Below are 20,319 nucleotides of genomic sequence, written 5' to 3'. Positions count from 1 at the left end.
CGTGTTGTTACAAATGGAAAGATTTCATTCTTTTTTTAATGATGAGTAGGATTCCATCATATATATACACGTGTGTGTGTGCGTGTGCATGTGTATGTATACATACCACATCTTCTTTATCCATTCATTCATCGGTGGACCAATTGCTTCTACATTTTGGTCATTGTAAATAATATTGAAATGAACATAGGGGTGCATGTAACTTTTCAAATTAGTGTTTTTGTTTTCTTCAAATAGATACCAAATTGCTAGATCATTAATTGATGATCAGAGATTATTAGGGTCTCTTTCTTTGGAGGGAAAGAACTCTCCTAAAACTCTTTGGTGTTAACAGTGCAAAAATTTAAATAATTGTACTATAGTTAATGCCTTTAAGAAACCACACTGGATTTTTTTCAGATTCCAGGAAGAAAAGGAAAAGTAGATATTTGTGTTTTAAATCCAAAGTGTATCACTGTTGGTGAACTATATGGACAACTGGATCCTAATACTATGGAATGGACTGATGGATTATTATCAACAGCAGTTCGAAATTATGTATATTTTAACACTGCAAGGAACTCAAAGAAAGACAGCGATTTCAGACTGAAATCAAGAATCTCAGATGCATCTAATGTAAGTTAATATGGAAGGATTATTTTTATTTGATTATTGTGGATTACTTCATTGTTTAAAGATTGGTATTTAAGCATTATTAGATGCTTACCAGTATTAAAGTAAATTTAAAAATTATTATGATCAGTTTTAAAAAAAGGAGAAAAATTAGAAGCTATTAAAAAACCAGAAAATATGACACTGTGCTTTAAAATGCTTGGTAAATAATAAAATAAAATGAAAGATACTGGCTTTTAAAGTAACACAGAGTGGGTTAAGTGTAAGCGGAGGATGATCTAGTGATTCTGTCACCACCGGTATACCTTATAAATGAATGAGGTATGGAAATACTTCACTGGAAAGGTGAAAAAGTTTTTGATACAAAATTCATCACAAAATCAACATAAATCGCAAACAAAAATTTGGATGTTGTATTCTCATTAGTTATAAGTAGAAAATACTAGTAAATTTCATTAGCCAAAATATATTAACAGAAGAATGGCGTTTACAACCAACCAGATAAGCAAAGATTTTTTTTTAAGTTTTTATTTAAATTCCGATTAGTTAACATAGAGTGTAATATAGTTTCAGGTGTACAATATAGTGATTCAGCAGTTCCATACCTCACCTGGTGCTCATCATGACAGGTGCCCTCCTTAGTCCCCTTTCCCTATTTTCCCCATCCCCCCACCCACCTCCCCTCTGGTGACCATCAGTGTGTTCTCTAGAGGTAAGAGTCATTTCTTGGCTTGTTTCTCTTTCTCTCTCTCTCTTTTTTCCCCCTTTGGCTCATTTGTTTTGTTTCTTAAATTCCACATATGAGTAATGTATAGAATTGTTGGACCACTATATTGTACACCTGAAACTAATATAACACTGTATGTTAACTACACTGGAATTAAAATGAAAAAAAAAATATTAAGTCTTCCGATCCATATGTATTTTTTTTTCCTAGATACAAGTCCCTTATCAGAGACTATGATTTACAAACACTTTCTTTCATTTTGTGGGTTGTCTTTATTTTCTTGATGGTATCCTTTGAAACATTAAAGTTTTTAACCTTGATGAAGTTCAATCTATTTTTTCCTTTGTCACTTGTTTCTTCATATCTGAAGAAAGCTTTGTATAATTCAAGGTGAAAAGACTTTCTTCTATGCTTTATTGTAAGAGTTTTATAGTTCTCACTTTTATATTTAGGTCTTTGGTCTATTTTGGGTTGATTTTTGTGTTCAGTATAAGGAAGGGATCCCAATTCATTCTTTTGCATCTGAATATCCAGTTGTTCCAGAACTATTTGTTGAAAAGCCTGTTCTTTCCCATGTTGAATTGTCTTATCACGCTTGTCACACTTGTCAAAATCAACTGATCCATAAATGTAGGGATTTATTTCTAGACTCTCAATTCTGTTCCATTCATCTTTGTCTACCCTTATGCAAATGCCACGTTTGATTACTGGAGCTTTGCATTAAGTTTTGAAATAGAAAGCTAAAGTAGTTTTTAAGACCTTGACAAACTGATTCTAAAATGTGTATAGAAGAACCAAGGTCCCTGATATTCCTGAATTAAAAAAACAAGGGGAAGAATCTGGATCTGCCAGATGTCAAGAATTATTATAAAATTGGGGTACAACAGTGTGCTATTGGTGCACACTGAACTATTGGTGCAGTTCTGAACTATTATGTGCCTATGACATAATGTAAAAATGTGTAGAGAAAACAACAGAATTTTGTAGAGAAATTGATAAATCACATTTAGCGTGAGATTTTATTGCATCTTTCTCAGTAATTGATAGAGAAGGAATATAGTAAAGTGGCCGTAATTAAATTCTTTATACTAACTGTCACCAGTTAGAAATGGAAATAAGAAAAATTCTGCTAACAGTGGCAAAAATCTGTAAAAAATATATTGGAATAAATGTAAAAGAAAGGAACTTGTCATGGGGGGGGTAGCAGGGAGGGAGGCAGGAATACCTATACAGTTGGCAAAAATTGAATAAATGAAAGAGATACTGTATTCCTGTATGGAAAGACTTCCATCCTAAAAATGCCAATCTATACCAAATTATATATAGATAGAATGCCTTTCCAAGCAAAGTCCCTCTTTAAAAAAATCAAATTAAATGGCTTTAAAGTTCATTAGGAAGTATAAATGTTCCAAGAGTTCAAAAAAAAATCTGGGAAGAAAACCGTAGTGCTTTTGTATTTCTAAAATGTTCTATATTAATTTTAGAACAAATCCATACTGTAATCAAAACAGTGAGGTACAATATAATACAGTGATCGTAGCTAATAATACTGTATTGTGGAGCGCCTGGGTGGCTCAGTTGGTTGAGCGACTGCCTTCAGCTCAGGTCATGATCCTGGAGTCCCGGGATCGAGTCCCACATCGGGCTCCCTGCTCAGCAGGGAGTCTGCTTCTCCCTCTGACCCTCCTCCCTCTCATGCTCTCTGTCTCTCATTGTCTCTCTCGCAAATAAATACATAAAATCTTAAAAAAAAAATAATACTGTATTGTATATTCAAACGTTGGTAAGAAAGTGGGTCTTCAGAGTTCTCACCACAAGAAAAAAATATTTACCTATGTGTGGTGATGGATGTTAACTAGACTTACTGTGCTGATCATTTCACAATCTATACAAATATTGAATTCATTATATTGCATACCTGAGACTAATGTAATGTTGAGTTTTGAGTATATTTCAGGAAAAGAAAAAAAAAAGATAGTATTTTTCAAAACCTGAATAAAGGGGCGCCTGGGTGGCTCAGATGGTTAAGCGTCTGCCTTCGACTCAGGTCATGATCCCAGGGTCCTGGGATCGAGTCCCGCATCGGGCTCCCTGCTAGGCGGGGAGCCTGCTTCTCCCTCTGCTTCTGCCTCTCTCTCTCTCTCTCTCTCTCTGACTCTCATGAATAAATAAACATTTTAATAAAAAAAAACCTGAATAAAAACCCCGGAACGTACTCACACAGAAATGGAACCAGATGGAGTCCAGAAACATTCAGATATATATAGGAATTTAGTATGCTACTGAAGTAATATTTCTAATCAGCAGGAAAAGCATTTCTTACTGAATTCACTGTTTATATAGTTTGCTATTTTCTGATGTGAAAACATAGAAAGACCCTTACCTCATTCCCTACCCAGAAATAAAATTCTAGGGGAACCTGGGTGGCTCAGTCGGTTAAGCGTCTGCCTTCAGCTCAGGTCATGATCTCAGGGTCCTGGGATCGAGCCCCTGCATTGGGGTCCCTGCTCAGCGGGGAGTTTGCTTCTCCCTCTCCCTCTGCTCCTTCTCCCTGCTCTTGCTCACTCTTTCTCTCTCTCTGTCAAATAAATTTAAAAAAGAAAGGAAAGGAAGGAAGGAAGTTAAAAAGTTCCAGATGAAATAACCAACTAAATATAAAAATGAAATTATAAAAACATAATAATATTTAGGGACATAGTTTTAGAATTAGGAAGACCTTAACTAAAACTGGGAAAACCCAAAAAACAGAAGATAAAATTATTTGACTGTAAGTATAAGAAAATGTTTTTTTCAATAGTTGCAACAAACAGCTTCTTGTTAAAGCAAACCAAAGTCTGGAAGAAAATATTTACAGCATCTTATAGGAGTTAGTGTCCCTGCTGTAGATGAGGTGCTGTAAGAAATAGGCGCGAATAAGAAAGGATGGAACAGCTCAGGAGATGAGGAAGGCTATGAATAGGACGTTGATAGAACACATGAAAATTGTCGACATATGAAAAATGCTCAGCCTAAGTATCAGTCAAAAAATAAAAATTGTAACAATGATAGGCGTCACATTTTTTCTCATCAGGTTTTCACAACATAAGAATGTCAATAGCTGAAACATTTGGTGTGAACAGAAGATGTGGAGAAACAAACATTCCTACATCTTATTGGTGGGAGTATTATTGTCACAAACTTTCAAAAAGAAATCCAGTAGAATTTATTAAAGACTAAAATCCAGAGAACATTTGACCCATAATCCCACATTTAAAAAAAGAATCTAGAGAAAGAAATGCAGTAGAACATAATGACTTAGGTACAGGGCTGAGAAGTGCAGACTTTTGCAATAGAAATAATCATGGGAAATAGCCTTGTCCCTGATGAGCCTTGAGTATTAGAAGTGGCTGGCTACCATCTGCTGAGTTGCAAGGCCTGGGCCAAAGCGTGGTGCTCACTCCTGTGTGAGGTCTCTCTGTGGAGCCCACTCTGTGCCCAAAGCATTGCTCTAGTGTTTGGTCGGCTTCCCCTACTCTTGGGGGCAAAGAAAACCAGTGCTAACCAGCTGATTATATGGGACTCAACCCTGTTGAGGAGATAAATAATAAAGTCCGCCAGATAATTAAGACTTTCCCGTTTTTATACTCAAGAGAGCATATTGACATATAGTCCATTGGACTTGGAAAGCGTGATCAAATTAACATTATTGATTACATATTTTAGGTTTTCAAACTCGATTTCTCTGATGCAGCAGATACTGATGTTAATATATTTGAGAAGGAGGAGGGGAAAGATGTTAACATTCCAGAAAGTCAGGGTAAGTGTTATTATTAGATTCAATAAAGTGATGGATTAACTGAGAAGACAAACTGAACCAAATGAGCTTTATTACTATATTTAAAAACATTTTGATTAATGATATTTTGTTCTTTTCCTATGTATTTTTTCTGAATTTGTTTATTTAGAATTTGGGGACTGTTACCACATACTATGGTATGTTCATCTACAATTCTGTTATAGAAGCGGTAGGTCTCATATAACCCTTTCAGTTTCTAAAGCAACATTAATATCTCCCAAGAACCAAGTAGATATTCAAGTTAGAAGTGACATTGTGTGGAAACCTAACTAATGTCGCCTCTGAAGTGGGACTCGAGACAGTGTGCGTATTTCCAGGCCAAGTACTACAACCCAAGCATTCTCCTCTAAAAACAGTTGCACACCTGCTGTGTGTGTGCGGGGGATGGAGAGCCTGTGTGGGGTGGGGGAGGGGGGTTCTGCTCCAGAGGAGGGGGCAGGGTGCTGTTGGAGCCCCATCCCCACCCCCACCGGTGCTTTCACGGCCCCATGGTGACCCTCTAGCCACACATTCATGCTGAAAGAGGCTTCCAGAAGTCCTTCATTGTTGTGTGTCCCTTCTTGGGGTTCAGGTTCGGGAGCATAGTCCTTGAGCACAGCAAGCTCCCTTTCAGGGTTTGAAGACAGGCCCCGAGGCACCTATGTCAGCCAGTCCGACCATCCACATCCTGGCTGTCCTCCGTCTTCTGCTGGGCTCTCATGTCCTTCAGGTGGCTCACTATTTTCTACGTCCACAGTGACCCACACGTTCCTCCCCTAGCTTGACCAGTGGGTTTTCTAGAACTGTGGAGCCAGGGCGGTGCCTGTAGCAATTGAAAGAGGAATCAGTGGGGTCACAGTGTGAGCTACCTGAAATCTTTTTGAGTCTTTCCTTGAAGGGCGTCTGCTTCCCTTTCCTGTTTCCCAGAGGCAGCACATCCGCACAGTGTCCAGGTGGAAGGGGAAACTCACAAACCGCATTATTATGGAAAAGAGAAATCCGTGGATCTTCTCTTACCCAGAATCTAAGGGCTGATTATACAATGCAGTAATCTAAGAATATTGAAACAATGTTTCAAGAATTACTAACTATATACTGTGGATAGTTATTTTTATTTATTAAATATTAGAGACTGCATATAAACATATTCGGTCTGGTGTTTTCTAGGATATCATTTTCCAAACGAAATAGAAAATTTGCAAGATTGTAATAAAAGAAGACTGAGATTATTCTCAATTACCTTAAAAATATCTTTCTCTGCAGACTACGATTGGCAGTGGATTATTTTAGATGGTCCGGTGGATACGTTCTGGGTAGAAAATCTAAACTCTGTGCTGGATGATACCAGAACATTATGCCTGGCAAACAGTGAGAGAATTGCCCTAACTAATAAAATACGAGTGATTTTTGAAGTGGACTGTCTCTCTCAAGCCAGTCCTGCTACTATCAGCCGATGCGCAATGGTCTATATGGTAAGTTTCCAAAAACACATTTCTTAAAGAAAGTGTATTGTTAGTCATTATCTACAGCATTTCTGATGATTGTTCTGTCATTGCCCCTGGACTCAGCAGGGTGATCGCAGTGGTTCAGTTTTGTGTCCCCTGAAGCCTCCTAACCCAGAAGTGAGTATGAGCGTAATTCCGACTGCTCCGTACCTGCAGGGTCCGTGTTCCCCACAGCGGCGAACGAGTGCGGCCCTCGCTAGGCAGGCCAGGCCGCGGGCATGGGTTATTTCTCCAGGAGAGAAATGACTGCCCCAAAGCCTTTTCGCTCGTGCTCTCTGACCCTCAGGCCTTGCGGAACCCAGTACCCTGGTGAGGGGGATGGAAGACACAAAGACTAAGTTTCTTCTCTCCAGGACATTAATTACCAGCCATGACTAGCCCTGTGTTCTGACCCATTTAGCTCACCGTGGCGAAGCTACATGCTGCCTTTCCCGTCACCACGGAGGCAGGACCTCAGCGCTCCCCACTCTGAGCAATCCCCCAGTTGCTTCTAGTCTTGTAAGACTGCTCACAAACCACACATCGTTTCAGAGATGGGTCATTCTTTTTTTTTTTTTAAATTCAATTAATTGGTATATAATGTATTATTGGCTTCAGAGGTAGAGTCAATGATTCATCAGTGCTCATTCCATCACATGCCCTCCTTCATGCCCATCACCCAGCTACGCCGTCCCCCAACCTCCCGCTCCTCCAGCAACCCTCAGTTTGTCTCCTATGATGAAAAGTCTCTTATGGTTGAGACAGGTCATTCTTTAAGCTGTTTTGATCAGTTGCATTTTAACGAATGATGATTCTGAACCACATTTTGCCGGGGGCAGTGGTGAAGTAAAGAGACCGTAAGAAAGAAGATGGACACACTATTTTTCTTTATTTACATAAAATTATCTTGTGCTTTATATTGTTAGGATCCTGTTGATTTGGGATGGGAGCCTTATACGAAGTCATGGCTTTTGAAAACTTCTAAAATTATGAGTCAAACAGGAGTGAGTTGTCTTGAATTCATGATGAAAAATAGTGTTGCAGATGGACTACAGTTTATAAAGAAGTATCAGAAATATCAGCCATTTCCTGTCCAAGGCATAACGATCGTTATAACTCTGTGCAGAATTCTTGATGCTTTCTTTGACTTCATGGGTAAAAATGGAGGCTTTGGAAAATGTGAGTTTTTCCCCCTTATGTTAGTGGTCTTGTATCCCAGCTCATCAATGCCAATTATATTCATCACCTTCTATTGAGTTTTATAAAAGAAAACAAAGGAAGGAACACTGGGAATTTTTAGTCTGTTGGGACCAACAGCAGACATGCACATGGAACAAACTAGAAACCATTTATAAAGGAGCACATCAATAAGGTAAAGTGATATCATATGTTGAAGTGCCACAAGAAAAATGAGTATAAGGAATCCTAAGAGGGTCTCTATTAGGGAAGAATGCTTTTGATGTGTTTTAAAGATTCTTAGAGATAGAAATAGTGGGGAAGATGTGTCCAGAACCCAAGGTGTAAACTGTAATCATGCAAAGGTGTAAAAGTGGAAAGTAGCGTGAGGTGAGAGCAAAAGATTCAGAAAATAGTGTAGCATAGTGTCTGGACTCAGGACGCCTACCTTCAGACACTGGTTCTTGTCTGGCTCCCAGCGAGACGGGTAATTAGTACAGGCTCCCAACTCTGCCTCTAAAACCCAGTTTGTGATCCATCAAACTAACAGACATTGTGAGAAATCCCTGGGACGATAAATGGTTAAGGTCCCAGTTGGGGGAGCAGCAGTCCTGAGCAGAAGAGAGCTGGATACCATGGCTGGGAGAATATTTACGTGGGCCTCTCCCCTTCGCATGGCTCTGAGCGGACCATTGGCCTTCCCTTTGCGGGTCAGCACGCCACAGCTCAGCTAGATAGAGGCTGCAAGAACATAGCGTGTTGGCAGTGACACCTGACTAGGTTAAGGAACAGCTACAAGCATATTTCTTCCCACTGCCAATCCCCTTTGCGTCTTAAAGTCTAAGTGATTAAGAGAAAGAGACTGCATTTGAAAAAGAGCAGTGTCAGTGTGGATACAAGTTGTTAGCACACAACTTTCCTGCCTGGAGGAGTGTCCACTTCCCCTCCAGATACACAGTTCTAAATTCATCAGAAGCATAAGCCAGGGAAGTGGGAGTACTAGAAACAAGGCAAGAGGAGTTAGGAGAAGGAACACAGTAAATGGTTGAATGCTGACATGGTTAGCTGGATGACAGCACAGCTCAAGGGCTCTCCCGGGTCACAGCGCACGAGGCGCCAGAGAGAGGAAATACTGCGTCTGTGCCTGTGTGCACTTCAGCAGAACTAACTAGAAGTAGTCATTTACATAATATATGCATATGTGTATGTTTATGTTGTGTGAGGGTGTGTATTTAGTTGAAAGATGAATAAAAGTTGAAAGTTTAGCATCCATATAACAGAACCTCCAGAAAGAAATTTTTTAAAATAAATAGAGGGAGGAAATATTTCAAGAAATAATTACCAAGTTGTTCTAGAATTTGAGAAAATATAAGACCTAAGATTGAATAGGAGCCTGGACTATTAAATAGATTAGGAAAGTAAAAACTCACACCTAGAAGTATTATATTGATATTTTGTCATTCCTTCTCCCCCCCCCCCTCCCCAGTTCTAGGATGCTCTGTTCTTTTGGTTTGTGGGATTTTTTTGTTTGTCCTTTCTTTGTATTTCAGTTTGAATAACTTTTGTTGATTTATAATCCAAGTCACTGATTCTTTGCCACATGCAGTCCACTGGATAAGTCCATTGGAAGAATTCTCATCTCTGTCATTGTGATTTCTATTTCTAGCATTTCCATTTGACTCTCTTTTTATAGTGCTCAGTGGTCTGCTGAAATTCTCTCTCTGTTCATTTTATGTCAGATGTTTAACAGTTTGATTGTAGGGCTGTTTTAAATTCCCAACACCTGGGCCATGTCTGGATCTGTTCTATTGACTGCTTCGTATCTTGGCAACAGGACTCTTTTTCATGCTTATTTTTGTGTCTCATAATGTTTTATTGAATGCCAGAGATTGTGGGGAAAGGAAGAGGAGAGACAGGTGTATTGAGTTTATACCTGGAAACGGTTACACCTTTTCTTCTGCCAGATTGTTGAGTTAATAGTGGGGAGAATTGAGTCTGTCTGGACCAGAACTTGGCTTTATTGTTGCTTATATTTACCTTCGGCGCGCCACAGACTTCAGAGTCTCTGTGCTCCCCCCACGTACCCTGGAGATAGATGGCTGTTGTTGTTACTTGGTGTAAGGCTCACAGTGGGAGCAGGGATGATTTCTGGGTTCTCCTACTCTAGCCTCATCCTAAGGCGGACTCTAGGCACCTGAGCCTCAGGCCTGCGGTTTCTCAGCAAAGAAACAATTTGTTGTGATTTAAGACTATCTAAGATTAAAGGGAGATTCTAAGAAATTCCAGAGAGAAAAAGCCAAAAGGATTATAAGAACAGTTTAACACAAGATTTCTCAACAGCAGTACTGATTAAAGGAAAAAATGTCTTATCTTCAAAGCATTGTATATTTAGCTGATTAAACATATTCACAGATATGCAAAGCCTGAAAAAGTTTAACACAAGAGACTTAAGGAGTAAATACTGCAAGAAATGGATTAAGGAGAATTATATGAGATATTGAAGTTAGATGTGATGAAATAATTTAGTAAAACTTAATGCAACCAAAGTAAGCAAAGAACACTTCTCAGAAGCATTAATATAAAAATTCAGAACAAAATTTTAGACAATTCCAACATAAAGTGGATAGGAAGGGAGGAAGTGGCAGTTCAAAGAAAGCTGAGAGAGAATGATTACCTGCATTGTCTGAGGAAAAAAACAGAAGCAAAGTCTAAAAAGTGATGGAGAAAAATAAACATAAGTATAATTTTAATGTGTTAGGAGTAAGCCTCAGAGTAATAATAAAATCCATAGAGGGACGCCTCGGTGGCTCAGTCAGTTGGGCATCCGACTCTTTGTTTCAGTTCAGGTCGTAATCTCAGGGTCGTGGGATCGAGCCCCGAGTCAGGCTCCACGCTCAGCAGGGAGTCTGCTGGAGATTCTCTCCCTCTGCACCCCCCACTCACATTTGTTTTCTCTCTCTCCTTGGAAGTAAATGAATAAATCTTTTTTAAAAATAATAAAATCCATAGCTTTAAATATGCAAAGGAATATTCTTTACAACAGAGGATAGCAAAGGAAACCAAAAGAAAGAAATTTGAATAACAAAAAAATTGATCCAACTTTAACAGTAATTATAATAATATAAACTCCCTCTCATTTAAAAGATAGAAACTGATTTCAGTTTGTTTTATAGTTTCTTTTTTCTTATTTCAAGTTTTTATTTAAATTCAAGTTAGTTAACATATAATGTCATACTGGTTTCAGGTGTAGAATTGAGTGACTGATCACTTATCACACCCAGTGCTCATCACAACAGGTACCGTCCTTAATCTCCCCCCCATCTAGCCCATCCCCCTCTCACCTCCCTCCATCAGCCCTCAGTTTGTTCTCTATAGTCAAGAGTCTTTCATGGGTTGCTTCCCTCTCTCTCTTTTTTGAAACTGATTCAATTTTAAAACAAACAAATAGTAACTTTTTCTCTACAAGTATCATCATTAAATCAAAAGGATACAAATGGAGCTGCCACTTTGGTTAAACAGTTTGGCAGTTCCTCTAATGTGAAACATAGTTACCATTTGACCCAGCAGTTTCACTCCTAAAAAAATACACCCAAAGGAAATGGAAATGTGTCCATGCAAAAAGTTGGACACAAATGTTTATAGCACCACTATTCATAATAGCCAAAAAGTGGAAACAAGCCTGTTAAATGGGTAAAGGAATATTATTGGGCCATAAAAAGAAATGAAACACTGATTACATGCACAGTATGGATGAACCTTGAGAACATTATGCTAAGGTAAAGAAGCCAGTCACAAAGAGCATACACTGTATGAGTCCATTTCTATGAAGTGTCCTGAATATGTGCATTTTATGTAGGTTGTGCTTGCTAGAGGTTGGGGGGAAGGAGGAAATAGGCAGTTCTGCTAATGGGTATAGAGTTTCTTTTTGGAGCGATGAAAACATTCTAAAATTATAGTGGTGTTGTCTGCACAACTCTGATTATACTAAAAGCCACTGAACTGTGCATTTTTAAAGGGGGAATTCTATATTATATGAATTATATCTCAATCTATTATTTACAAAGATGGACATGGAATGGCTGGAATAAGGGGTAGAAATAAGATACATAATGTAAATGAAAAGAAAGCCAAGCTGTCAACTTAAAATATCAGCCCAAATTTTATTTTAGCATGAAAACTGTCTTAAGCAATTAAAAGACTAAGACCTATTAAGAACATTTAGAGATCTATATTCCAGATTATGATACCTACACAGCCACATGGAGGGAGGGGGAGAGAGAGGGGAAATATATAAACAACAGACAGAAGAACTAAGTGTTAAATAAGCAAATCGGTAATCACAGATACTTTAGCAGCCCCTCTTGGGAGGCCTCCCAGGTAAGCATACAGAGACATTCTTTACATCCTGCAGCTGAAGGGAAATGAAAGCTCCAGGCCAGGACTTGGTCATCAGAGTGGCCACGCTTTAGAAAATGACCAACCCTGACACTCAGGGTGGAAGCATCTGAGCAGACATCACCCCAAATACTGACCCCCCCCCCCAGGCTCAATTCTCCAAAGTGTGTGTTACTAATAGGTTCAATGCTGGTGGCTCTGGAGACCAGAGCAGACAGCAGGGGCGACCATTACTGAACTAGTCTCACTGGAGGGCCTAATGTAGCGCTTACCGCCAGAAACCAGAAGAATTCAGCCAAGCAAGGGTAGGGGAAGCAGAGATGATTGTCAGAGTTATTAAGATAAGTTATTAGTAGAATAAGATATTAAGATAAGTTATTAGTAGATAGTAAGATATTAGTATCTAATATATTAGATCGTATTATATATTAGATATTAGATTAGATATTAGATTGTATTAGATGTTAGATTAGATAGTAGATAATGAGATATAAGATAGTATCTAATATATTAGATAGTAATATGTTAAGATAAGTTATTAGTAGAATGTAGCATCCCTAGGGGCAAAATATATGGGCAACCAACTAGGTACCATCAGCTTGTATCATGAGCAAAAGTCCAAGATGAGTGATCAGGAGGGGAGGATAGCTGCCTCAATAGTAAGTCAGGACCCCCTGCCCATTTCCAAACCCAAACCAGCTTTCAGGCCCAGAACTCACTGAATAAAGAGGAGGCTGGGGCCTTCTGCAATATCATGGGAAGTATTTCTAAAAATAATTACACTGGTCCTTCTCCAAAGGAGACTGCAGCCATTTACTTGAGTAACTTACACTAGGGAGAGAGGGATACTCAACGGTTTTTAGAACTGTTGGACACAGGGTCTGACTGATACTGATATCCAGAAACCTAAGGCATCTTCATGCTCCCCTTCCATTAGAGTGGGGCCTGTGAGGGCCAGGTAATAAAAAGAACAGGGACTCTTGACCAAGGTTCAATTTACTGAACTGGCAATTAAGAATTCCCCTGGGAATTAAGAATTTAATTTTTTAATGCTATTGTTTAAGTTTTAAAATCTTAATTTCCATTTGTTTATTGCTGGTACATAGAAATACAATTGATATTTTATACTGATAAAGACATGAGTATTGTATTTCCAATCAGTGTGCATTTTATTTCTTGTATTTGTCTTATTGTACTGGGTAGGACCTCCAATATAAAGTTCATAGATGTTTTGAGAGCAGACATACCATTTTTTCTCCCAATCTGAAGGAGAAATCATTCATTTTTCACCATTTCAGTATCATTTTAGCTATAGGTTTCTTTCATAGACGTTCTTTATCATGGATAGTGTTTTCTTTTTTTTAGTTTTTTCTGCATATATTGAGATTATTAAATATTTTAAATAAAGTATTTTCTAATTTCCTTGGTGATTTATTCTTTGTCCTATGGTTGGGAATGTGGAGGAGTTTATTTCCAAATATTTAGGGACTTTCTAGATGTCTTTTTGTTATTGTTATTAACTTCTAGTTTAATTTTTCCTGTTATAAAATGTACTTTGCATGATTTTAGTGCTTTACTTTTATTGAGACTTGTGTGATAGCCCAGAAGTTATCTATCTAGGTAAATGTTCCTGTGCACTTGAAAACAAGAATATCAACTTAGTCTGGTTGATAGTTTTGCTCAAATTTTCTTTATCTTTTCTGAGTTTCTTGCTCCATATTCTATCGGTTAATGAAAAAGGAGTATTAAAATCTCCAACTGCAATTGTGATTTGTCTTTGTATCCTTTCAGTTCTGTAAGTTTTCCCTTTGTGTATGTTGAAGCTGTTATTAGGTGCATACATTTAGACTTGTTATCTCTTCTTGGTGCATTGAATCCTTGGTTAATTATTTCTTTATCTCTGGTAATTACCCTTTCTCTAATATCTACTTTGCCTGATATTAACAAAGCCACTTCTGCTTTTTTATCAACATCTGCTATACTTCGTTCCATCGTTTCACTTCTAACCTGTGTTTTTGCATTTGAAGTGCCTTTCCTGTTGACAGACTATATTTGGTTGTCACTTTGTTATCATCTGATGGTCCCTGGCTTTGAGGTGGAGCATTTGGACCGTTTATTTAATATGTAAGTTTATACATTACATAACATATATGTAAATACAGGAGCACTTTGAGAGACTAACAAAATTTATTCAACAATACAAAAAATAACCAAACATAACTTCTAAAATAACACATGTAGTCACTGAATGGAAAACTGAGCGGATGGGCTAATACTGACTTAGTTTCATCTAATGCTGAAAAGGGAATGAGCAAACCAGGGTATAAAAAAGATGGCACAAAGACAGGAAAATTCTCACCCATTTACTTTTTGCATATAGTCTTTTCCTCATGATTTTTCTGGAACTTCAAACAAATGTATGTGAGAATTTCCCAGAACTGGTAAAATAGATGTATTCTCAGTACAGAAGGTGAAACAAATCTCAAGCAAGACAAATAAAATGAAGCACTCACCTACATTTACCGTCATGAAACTACAGAGCACCAAAGACAAGAATACATTTGAAAGGTAGAGAAAAAGGACAGGTTACCTACTAAGGCATCATAACTAGATTAACAAGAGACTTTTCAACAACAAAAATGGAAGCCAGAAAACAATCTAATGTATAATATAGGCTGAGAAAAACTATTAATGAAAAACAGAGATGATTTAGACAAAATAAATAACAAAAGTAGCTCAACAGATCAATAAGAATAAACATTTTAGTAAATTGTGCTGGATTGACTATCTTTATTTTTTAAAAAAGAGCTTGTTGCCTCACATTATACACAAAAACAAAGTAAGTCTCAGGTAGATTAAAGTGACTAATTGAAAAAAAATGACACTGGAGAACTTTTAGAAGGAAATATAATAGAATGTGTTCATGATATTGAATCAATGATGGGCTTCTAATATACAAAATTTCAGAAAAAGATTGGTGTATTTTTCTATAGAAAAACTAAGACTGTGTTTCTGAAGCATCAAAAGTTTGAAAGACAAGCCCCAGATTGTAACACATATAACCAACAAAATATTATTAGCCAGAATGTATAAAGTATATGGATTAAAACCTACATGTATCAATACACATGATGCTCCACAAACCTAATGAGTAGAATAAGCAAACTGTTAAAGTACATACATTTGACACCACATATATAGATTTTTAAAATCCTATAAAGTGAAACTGTATACATTTTAGGGATACATACTACTGAAATTATTTTCATTGCTCATGACAGTAATAAACAACAACTTCAGCCTGGTAGCAATGTCTGCAGGAAACAGCTAGAATGTGACCTGAAATCTGCAGACAGAGGTCTGTGGTTGTATTAGGAATGCTTCATAGCTCAACCCAGAGGGAGTCTTAAAAAACACTGTTCAGGTTTTATACTTTTTATATACTGTGACTATTGCACAATGAGTATTTTTTATGAAATGTACAACTCGTACTATGGAGGTAAAACAGATCAACAAAAACAGTGATCAAAATAATGAAATTTAAGAAAAGGGGGAAACAGAAAGCATGTTTAAACACTTCAAATAAAATGACAAACAATACCAAATATGTCACTGATTGCAATGAAGATAAAGATTCTCAAATTTGATTTTTCAACCCTACTATAAAAGACACACTTAAATCATAATGAAATGAAGATCGAAAACAAAGTAATGGGGGCGCCTCGGTCACTCAGTCGGTGAAGCATCTGCCTTCAGCTCAGGTCATGATCCCAGGGTCCTGGGATCGAGCCCCGCATCGGGCTCCCTGCTCAGCGGGGAGTCTGCTTCTCCCTCTCCCTCTGCTCCTCCCTCCCCCCCCACTCATTCTCTCAAATAAATAAAATCTTTATTAAAGAAAGAGTAATGGGAAAGATATATAAGAAAACCATTAGCTGTACTTGTACATATGTGTTATATGTACATATTCATCTATATATGGGTTGGCAATAGTAATAGGAGGCAAGAGGAGTTGTAAGCTAAAAACATTGAAGGGACAAAGGAAGGGCATTTTGTGTTGGTGTAATTGTAATTATCCAATAAGAAAGTACACAGTTATGAGCATTTATGCAATTAACAACATGCCCTCAAAATACTTAAATCAAAAACTGACAGAATTATAGGAAATTGCCAAATCCACAATCGTGGTAAAAAAAAATTTTTTTGATGATTTGACATTTATTGTCTAATTTTATTGAGAAATAATGACATCCAACACTGAATAAGTTTAAGGCATACAGCATGATGGTTTGATTTACATCTATTGTGAAATGATTACTACACTAGGTTCAGTTAACATCCATCTTTTCATATAGATACAATAAAAATAAAAGGAAAAAAATTGCTTTATTTCATAAAGTTTTATTCTCATGGTTTTCCTTCTTTTACCATTTCAACAGTTTTCTGTTGTCTTTCAGATTTTAATTGTATTTTCCCAACTTATAAAAAAGGGTTTTAAGTCAGAAAAAACAAAACATAAAAGAACCAAAAATATTTTATTTTATTTTTTTTAATTTTTTTTTAAGATTTTTTATTTATTTATTTGAGAGAGAGAGAATGAGAGAGAGAGCACATGAGAGGGGGGAGGGTCAGAGGGAGAAGCAGACTCCCTGCCGAGCAGGGAGCCTGATGCGGGACTCGATCCAGGGACTCCGGGATCATGACCTGAGCCGAAGGCAGTCGCCCAACCAACTGAGCCACCCAGGCGCCCAAGAACCAAAAATATTTTAAACAAAAAGTCATAAAAATTATAACCATCCTCATCAGTTCATTTAGTTCTGTGTAATTAATTGTTGTTGATCTTGATCTTTTGGTATCGGTTTTATGAATTTGTAAGTTTTTTTATTAGAGTTCTGTAAATTCTTAGTCAGTTCAGTATCAGAGCCCTGTCCTCAGTAGTCTTTTCTGCAGCTCTTCTGGAACATGAAGCATTAGAGGAAAACAACTGTCTAAGTGACAAAAGACTTAAAAACAGCTCTGGTTAAAGATCTGATGAGAGTTCATTATAATGCAATTGACAAGGAGATTTGATTATTTTTGTGATATCTTAATTTAAAAAATAACTAAATGATTGATAACATTATACTAAGACACCAGATTTGTAGGAATTTCATACAATTTTTAGAATATTTACATTAATAACATACATCTTTTTATATATAACCTAAAGAAAATTTAGTATCACTTTTATTTGAGAATGCTTTCTGTGTAATTTAATATTTCAAATAAGCCTAATTAGTTGAAAAATCTCTCTTTTATAGGGAGAGATAGCAAATCTTTTGAATTGGTCCAGGGACCTTCTTGAAAATCTCAAAGTTATTTCAAAGTCAAAAAGACTTCCTTTAGAATTTGATTTGGGGGAAGTTTATCAGAAATTTCACAAAGTTTTAAAATACTTGATCAAAGAGGATTGTATCACTGTGAAATTCACATTTAGTTATTAATTTAACCAAAGTGACAAAGACTTGAGGCAAATACAAAAAGTTACATAGTTGTTAAAAAACTTAGCTCTTATACTAGAGAAGACTCAGTTTTCTTAAGTAATCAAAGACCTGATAAAAACAACATGAATCCCTGTAGATTATTTGGGTAAAACACCAATCATTGTCTTCTAGGCAGATTACTTAAAAGGTAAAGAAAAACCTCAAAAAAAAAAAGAAAAGAAAAAAGAAAAACCTCATATAATCCTATCAAGAACAAATCAATAGTCCCAGAAAACTTTGTCTTTTTAGCAGATGAAAGAAAATTAAGTTTTAGTTTCACATAAGCTCATTCTTGATATTAAAGTTTATTTTTCTTTAAGCCAATTAATAGAGATCTTTTATAAATTAATTTTGACAATATCGTCTAGATACAGAAAAATGTTATCCATACACGGCATATATCCATTCAGACACATAAACAGACAGACACAAAGAGAGCCCCTATAGCTCCAAGAGTAACATTTATCTGTGAATCCGGCACAATAACATAAAACTCACTGGTTTATAAATAACTGTTGAGTTCCAGTTGTGTCTGTGGCATATGGCACAAGGGGCTGGAAGGATAGAGGGGAGGCCGGTACAAACGCCACCTGGTCACAGGGGTCTTCTCACAACTACGAAAATTTCCGATAAATGAAACTTAAAAGTTCTTAAGAAAATGCTTAACCTTACAGATAATGAAAAGAGCATTTATTTGAAAATGGCATAAAATTTTCATCTAATACAGAGATTTTTGAATGGGGAAAACACATCAACAGCTAGAATGTATTAACATATAAACTCTCACAGAAGCTATTCAAGGTATAAATTGATTCAGCCTTTCTTGGAGAGCCATCTGGCAATATATGTCAAGAATATCCATGTATTTGCCCTAGAATCTCTCATTCTAGAAATTCATTATAAAGAAATAATCACAGAAGTGTACAGATTTATGCACAAGGAGTTTTATAGCAGCGTTATTTATTATAAAACAGCAAGAACCTGAATTCCATCAATAGGGGAACGGCTTCAGGAACCATAGTGCAGCCATGTCACGTTTCAGTGGGAGACACGAAGACACACTTAAAAAGCAGGATGAGAAGCCAACTCTTCTTCACTTTTGATTTGGGTTTAAATTTTAAAATACTTTATTTAAATATTACGTATTTATATAAAGGACCATAATGAAATGCATCAACATTTAATCATTTGTTAACCTATGTGTGGTAGAATTATAGAGTGATAGGTTCTACAAGAAGCCTATATTATTTTAATATAAAGAAAACAAACATTATAAAAGAGAAAATAAGCTAAAAGGAAGAATGAGTAATCGCTCACTCTCTCTGTTCCTCTGCGGCGTGCATGACCTGGACAGAACAGGTGGGTGACGGGGGTAGGAGGGACATGGGTACAACCTGCCTAAAGTGCACCTGTTTGATGTTTGTTTTAGTAAATTCATTATTTGAAATTACATAGCTTTCTTTTCTAATCCTTCACTTCATTAGGACCCATTTACTATTTAGTTTGTAATGTACACCACTTTTGGAGGTAGTTACCTGAATGTCCTAAAGTTTTCATGTTGGAACGATCCAACTTACAAAAAAGTTGCTAGAATAGAATGAAGAAAAAAGTATGTCGATTTATGCTTCAAATAGATTAGAATCACTTCAGACAATTGCAGGTACATTCTCTGCTCCTCTTCTCTTAGAAAGGTAACTCCCACTTTGGTCTGATAAGGTACCTACGTGATAATGCGTGAAAGAAAGATGTTCTGTGACAATTCACAAATGAAACAATGTTGAAGGTTAAACCTCACTAAGTTACCAGGTAAATTTGGGGTCTGTTGTTCACTGTGAAAAAAAACTCTTCCCTTTTAGGTGAAGATTTGAAGGACATTTTAACTGAGGAGAAAAGTTCTTCACATTCAAAAGTTTCTGTCAAATTCAAGAGTATAAAAAAGAGGTCAGTTACCTTCATTCAACAGACAACTGTTTAAGTACCTACTAAGTGACAGACCCTCAAGCAAGCTCAGGATTACCCGTCAATAAACCAGGACCTTTGTGACTTATAATATCAAAATTCACTTAAATTTATCTTACTGCAGCTTAAATAGAGCCCTTGGGTATCTAATGCGAGTTCACCAGATTTTGATGCTAAGTAAATTGGATAATATGAATACATCTGTGCAGACTCTGTACATATTTGAGAAAGGAATAAAATTGGCATGAATTTATTTCATGAATCTGCCATTTATGACCTGAGAAATGTTGAGCCAGTTACTAAATATTTTTAAGCTTTGATTTTGTCATTTATAAAACTAGAATAATTATGTGATGTGCTACATGTCTACAGTAGTGCCTGGTACATAGAGCCACTGTTGAGGCCTTCCTGCATCCCATTACAAGGCCCTGACACATTCATGTCACATTTTCTTTTAAATGACAGAACATTTGGGGATGCCTGGGTGGCTCAGTTGGTTAAGCATCTGCCTTCGGCTCAGGTCATGATCCCAGGGTCCTGGGATCGAGCCCCTCATCGGGCTCCCTGCTCAGCCGGGAGCCTGCTTCTCCCTCTCCCACTCCTCCTGCTTGTGTTCCCTCTCTCTCTCTCTCT

The 20,319-nt window shown here is 37.0% G+C and overlaps 1 protein-coding gene across 1 annotated transcript in view; it reads left to right on the top strand.

The window, feature by feature from the left end:
• Nucleotides 1-20,319, top strand: part of DNAH14 (dynein axonemal heavy chain 14) — a 325,270-nt gene that overhangs the window by 170,161 nt on the left and 134,790 nt on the right. Inside the window, exons 39-43 of the mRNA XM_044916203.1 lie at nt 400-615; nt 5,042-5,135; nt 6,417-6,625; nt 7,564-7,816; nt 19,584-19,668. Coding sequence (XP_044772138.1) covers nt 400-615; nt 5,042-5,135; nt 6,417-6,625; nt 7,564-7,816; nt 19,584-19,668 — 857 coding nt within the window. The remainder of the gene's footprint in view (nt 1-399; nt 616-5,041; nt 5,136-6,416; nt 6,626-7,563; nt 7,817-19,583; nt 19,669-20,319) is intronic.

The sequence above is a fragment of the Neomonachus schauinslandi genome, chromosome 6, assembly GCF_002201575.2.
Source record: "Neomonachus schauinslandi chromosome 6, ASM220157v2, whole genome shotgun sequence".
NCBI lineage: Eukaryota > Metazoa > Chordata > Mammalia > Carnivora > Phocidae > Neomonachus > Neomonachus schauinslandi.
Note: the sequence above shows the minus strand (reverse complement) of the source record. Positions and strands in the feature narration are given on the sequence as shown.